The 5364-nt window shown below is 31.4% G+C and overlaps 1 protein-coding gene across 3 annotated transcripts; it reads right to left on the reverse strand.

Annotated features, from left to right (window-relative positions):
- On the reverse strand, positions 212 to 4297 carry LOC109350076 (histone-lysine N-methyltransferase SUVR5-like). Of its 3 annotated transcripts, XM_019591200.1 has the most exons (5): positions 4137 to 4297; positions 3880 to 3981; positions 1165 to 1624; positions 558 to 860; positions 218 to 455 (listed from the first exon to the last, which is right to left on the reverse strand). In XM_019591200.1, exons 3-5 carry the CDS (start codon positions 1618 to 1620, stop codon positions 327 to 329), a joined length of 888 nt encoding a protein of 295 aa, XP_019446745.1. In that variant the 5' UTR covers positions 1621 to 1624; positions 3880 to 3981; positions 4137 to 4297; the 3' UTR covers positions 218 to 326. The 3 variants fall into 3 exon arrangements, with proteins under 3 accessions (XP_019446747.1, XP_019446746.1, XP_019446745.1); XM_019591202.1 differs by lacking the exon at positions 4137 to 4297 and having other exon boundaries at positions 212 to 455; positions 3880 to 3976; XM_019591201.1 differs by lacking the exons at positions 3880 to 3981; positions 4137 to 4297 and adding an exon at positions 2851 to 2858 and having other exon boundaries at positions 214 to 455.

Below are 5364 nucleotides of genomic sequence, written 5' to 3' on the forward strand. Positions count from 1 at the left end.
TTCCAACGTTTATCGAATCTAACCAGTAAGGCAACAAAAATCATTGAAACCTGTCCTTTTACGCTTGTGGTGCAAAAGAATATTTTTTATTAAAAATTATCTTGTGATCTTTCAATTTTATTTGACTTGAAAATGTGAAGGTAAAACTTAATGTAACTCAATCACACTCAGTTGATAACATTAGCAAAAGCTTCATTGCAAATATTGTTGTGAAGATTCTGGTGTATGAACCCAATAAAGAAGCACAGGTACAATGAGTATAATCACTTTAAAATGCAATAACTTTATAGACCCAAAATATAGAAGCTCCCTACTCCATAAACGAGTTAAGTATTGGAATTTACATTTTGCAGCTTTAGAAGCATTCTGCCAAAATCAGAATAACCACCACAACGAGAAGCCTCCATAGCAAATTCCTTCCAAACCATTACATCACGAGCAGTTTCTATCAAAGCCTACATGCATTATAAAACCCCATTAAAAAATAAGAAATGTTGATAACTTGATATTGTGAGAATAAGAAGTAGGGAAGAGGAAATAGCACCGCAATTTCATACATTAGAATGAAGCTGATCAACAATGTTCAGCATACCGACAACTAGCTTTTGCATTATAAACCGCCGCGCAACAGTCAAGTCTTTCACCGTTTTCAACCCTGCCTTGTGAGTTTTATACGCAATAGGCTGAGGAAACTCATTAATTGATCGAACAAGCATCATATCAGCCCAAGAATAATTCCTTGTTTTAGGAAAAAATATGACAAAGTATTTCTTCCGGTCATGAGTTGGTTTTGCTTTCAAAGTTGATAATGGCCAGTCAGCCCTTGCACATCGGATTCCAACTTGCCACATTCCCCTCCACTAAAGAAGTAAAAAAGAATACAGATTAGCACACCTTGCATTTTGATATTTCCTTATTTTAATACAGTAAAAACCCTCTAAGTTTCTGAATGAAATATACATGAGGAAGTTTCTGCAATCAAGAAAATATATTCGTAGAGGTTCATGGACAATTCCTTGTGATCAGGCAACAATAGAGAAATGAAACAAGACTTCCATTAATAAATAAATAAGAGAAATCAAAGAAGCATAACAAACAATCATCAGAAAGACTCTCAAATAAAAAGTAAACAGCTAAATTTATTTTGTCATCGCATATGATTACCTTGACCCACAATGCCAAAGATTCATCCCCTTTCAGCCAAGTGGGTTCAGAAAATGGTAACTCTCCTTCCCCACTTTCTTTTGGTGATTCACCTTCAAATGTATCCATAATAGAGCAAGCATTCTGAGAGGTTAAGCAATGTTCATTTATCTCATCGTCAAAACTACAGGATTCATTTTGGTCTTCTACTTGACAGTCGAAACATGAAGCCTCACGGCATTGACAATCTGAATTAGCCAAGAGTTCAGAAGCAGTTTGTTGCCCTTGGCCTTGTCCTTCAATCTGGATCTCTTCCATGTTACATAATGGGTCATTTGGTTGATCATCCAATTTAACTAGTTCAACATTTTCAGGGCAATTTGGTCCTCTCTGGTATGCGAAAGCTGTTTCTGAAGTCTCCTGAGGGCAATCAGATTCCCCAGCACGCTGAACACCCGAGCACGGAAGCACTTCCATGATACTGTTCCAAAATCAGAAATATCCATCGACGTCAGTCATTGAAAAGGTAAGACACTTTAGTTTTAAACATAGTAATATATAGGAGGAATTAAATAAAAATATTGAAATAAGAGGCGTGAGGACATCAAATTCTAAGAAACTTGGAACAACGTACCAATTTAAAAAAAAATTAGCAATGAAGTATTTAGTATTTAGAGACATATTGTAGCAAGCCGACCCCACCTAGTGGGATTAAAGTTTTGTTGATTGTTGTAGACATATATTGTAGCACTTACAAAAACGCAAGTCCTTTAACTGAAGAAAAAACTGAAACTCGTCTACTACATTAGTCTACAACTGCAAGCAAAAAGAAACCATGGGCGAATAGTATGAAGTTACAAAATTCCATTTTAGGAGATCAGTGATTTCCGGATAAAGCTGGTATAATAAGAATAATCATATTCGAGTTTCCTTCTTTAATTATTGAATTTAAGAATTGGCAGCATTGGAGCAAGGAAACTGCTGTTGCTATGACATTTCACAGAAAAAGGGGACTGCTGCCAATAAAGCAGGTATACATACACACACTAACACTGACACATTTAAATAAAAATTGAACCCAAAACTCAGTTCTCTAATTCAATATTAGTAATACCAAAATTCAGCAAGAAAATTTAAGATTTTTATCAAGTTCATTGTGCCCCTGATTCTAATATTAAAGAAGGTTATTTGAACTTCGATAGAAAAATTTGATCTCAGATTTATATATTCCTACATAAACATCAAGAATGGAAATTAATCTCTAGACATATCAGTCAGTATATTACTATTAATTATAACGGATTTAATATAATTCTAAACTATTGTTAGTCACAAGACTAAAGAAAAAGGATGTATGGTGAACCATGACAAGATAAATACACTGCCATGCAAAACAATGTTAATGACAATAATTAAACTCATTGATGTTAATATCAGTCATCCAAACAACTTGTGTCCATGTCAAAACACTTCAAATTTTAACAGTTCCTTAAACTTGGAGCATTGCATACTAAATTCCGTACTTCATATATGTTATTTATTCATAGATGAAAATCGACCCGTTCACAAAATGAGAATGCACAAATCATGCATTAACAAAAATCAGATATCAATTATTTTTAAATGAAAAAAAAACTATTAAAAAAATAGAGCCATATGCGATATCAATGCATAAAAAATATTAATTTTGAATATAAGCAACATAACCTGTGTATGAATAAGCGAGGGGTGTGCATGTGCGCACGCGCTAGACTACGCAACTTATTCCTATCAGAGTTGGTATACTAAACTCAAACTCAATGTGATCAAGCAGAACAATCAATATTTTTGTTTTTTAATGTCCTATTGAGAGAAAACCATTTAGTTATAAACAGCAATTATAGTTGAGCTGCATTTGGAAAAAATTAATTTTTTTCCTATAATTTTTAATGACAAAAATTTACTTCTAACATCTTAATGAAGATTATTACAATGGAAAGTCGAACCAATAGATGCATTCCCAAATATATAATATGATTACAGAGTACATTTTTATCATCACAATGGAGGACTACAACCTGGTATTCGAAGGAATATCAGCTACGATTCAATCGAAGTCCCTGGGTGAGACTAAATCTGGAAGAGACTTAGTACCACTTAAGCAATGAACTATAGTGATTAGGAAAGGCTTAAGGAATTTGTTATATTTTCTTTTTTGGTAAAAACTTTTGTCAAAATATCTACAAAACAAATCGAACCTAATAGAAACAGCAGAAAAAGTGATTTTGTGTTAACTAACCTAAGGCAATTGTACTATATCCAATTCTGACAATTATCACACTGGGTAAGTTCGTCCCTACCACCCGAAAACACAACCATTCCTTTATTAGGAATCAAATGATCTTAGTCCCAAGCATATGTAAATCAACAAATCAATGAATTCTTTGAAAGCTGCATTTAAAAAGATTCAATCTTTAAGCTTTTGCAAGCACAAAACAGAACATACCCAACAAGCCAAATTGAAATATAAAAATCTTTAGCCATTACTATGACCCAGAAACCCTCAATTACAAAAGACCCAATTATAAAATCGAATTATATATCCCAACACTATAAAAGATGATAAACCCTAGCCAAATCCACAACATGGTAAAGATTGAATACGGAAAATTTTCTGCATGTATGAAAAAATTAAATATATGTAATTAAAAATAAGCCACAGAATCATATAATATAAAATTGGGCACCAATTATAACCTCAACACAGAAATTCCTAATAGGGTGTTCTTAACGTTGAATGAACCAAAGGCTAAGCTCTTCCTTCTGTCATTATTAGCACATCTTTTTTTCTTCTGTTACCTACATACAAAAAATTTAATACACAAAGTAAATAAAGTTCTTAGGTTAGATAAATTATGATTAAACTAAAATTGACTGCAAAAAATGTGACATAGAATAGAATAAATGACATTGGCTAATCAAAAATTAAAAGCATATAATTGTAAATAATGTACCTAAAGCATGGGGTATGAGGTTTATGCACAGAGAGATAGATAGATCAATCGAGGTCTATAGGGTTGTGAAGGTGGGTGGGTAAGAATATTTTTTTATATTTTATTATTATATTCTAATCGTCTAATCTAATGTGAAAAGTTTCTTTCTCACTCACTATGGCTAATGGCTAGTGATATAGGATTGATATATATATATATACTAAGTGAATTTTGTGTTTGGGTCTTGAAGGAATTGTTCTGGTCCCGTGCATGATAAATCGAAGGCTCTTTTTTCCTTCTTTGTTTTTTATTTTTATTTTTTATTTTTTCTTAGGGTTTGTATAAATAATAAATAAATAAATAAATGAAGGGTGATATAGATTGGGTTGAGAGATTAGAAAAAATAAAAGATGAAAATTGAAAGGGTTATTTTGGTGAAAGGCTTTAATAAGAGGTAAAGAGAGACGGGGGTATGGTGTGAGGGAGGAATGAATTATGGATATGAATTGATAAATATTAATTTAGATTTTAGATTTGTGAGAGTTATATTTAAGAGGACACTCACGCACTCCACTTTGAAAGGATTAATTTTTTGGTCAGAAATAATATTTGTTATTCGAAAAGGAAGTAGAAAAGAAAAGAGGTTTCGTGGTGGGGTTATTACTACTTAAAAAAAAGGGTGACTATTCATATATCTGTGTGTGAGGAAAATGAGATTAAGTGAAAGACGTTTTACTCTAAGGGATAATTCAGCAGCGAAGAATAAGGGATATCACCATATAACACTGCGCTTCTAAAGCCATATTGAGTTGTTTCAGTAACGCTTTACCAGAAAGAAAAAAAGTTATCAATTTTTTTAATATTAGATTTAAGGTAATTTTCCCTCTGAGCGGTGGTCTATTTTTTATATAAATATCATTTTAAGAATTAATAGTGATAATTCTAAAAATGTATGAATAATAAAAGTTTAAGAAATGTGTATAATATTTATGCTTGTAAAGATTTATATACACAATATATTGTTCATCATTTGTTTGTATTATTTTAAATAGTTAATAATGATTAAATATAAATGGTGATTCATATAGTAATGGACTAATGATGAATAAAAATCTTACATTGTTAGTATATATATTATTTCTCTTAAAAATAATTTTAGTGTAATACATATATATACAACTAATACATTATTCATTTGTTTTTTTTAATAGTAAAAAATGATTAAAAATAAATGATATATAATATCATG

Source organism: Lupinus angustifolius, chromosome LG06 (assembly GCF_001865875.1).
Source record: "Lupinus angustifolius cultivar Tanjil chromosome LG06, LupAngTanjil_v1.0, whole genome shotgun sequence".
Classification (NCBI taxonomy): Eukaryota; Viridiplantae; Streptophyta; class Magnoliopsida; order Fabales; family Fabaceae; genus Lupinus; species Lupinus angustifolius.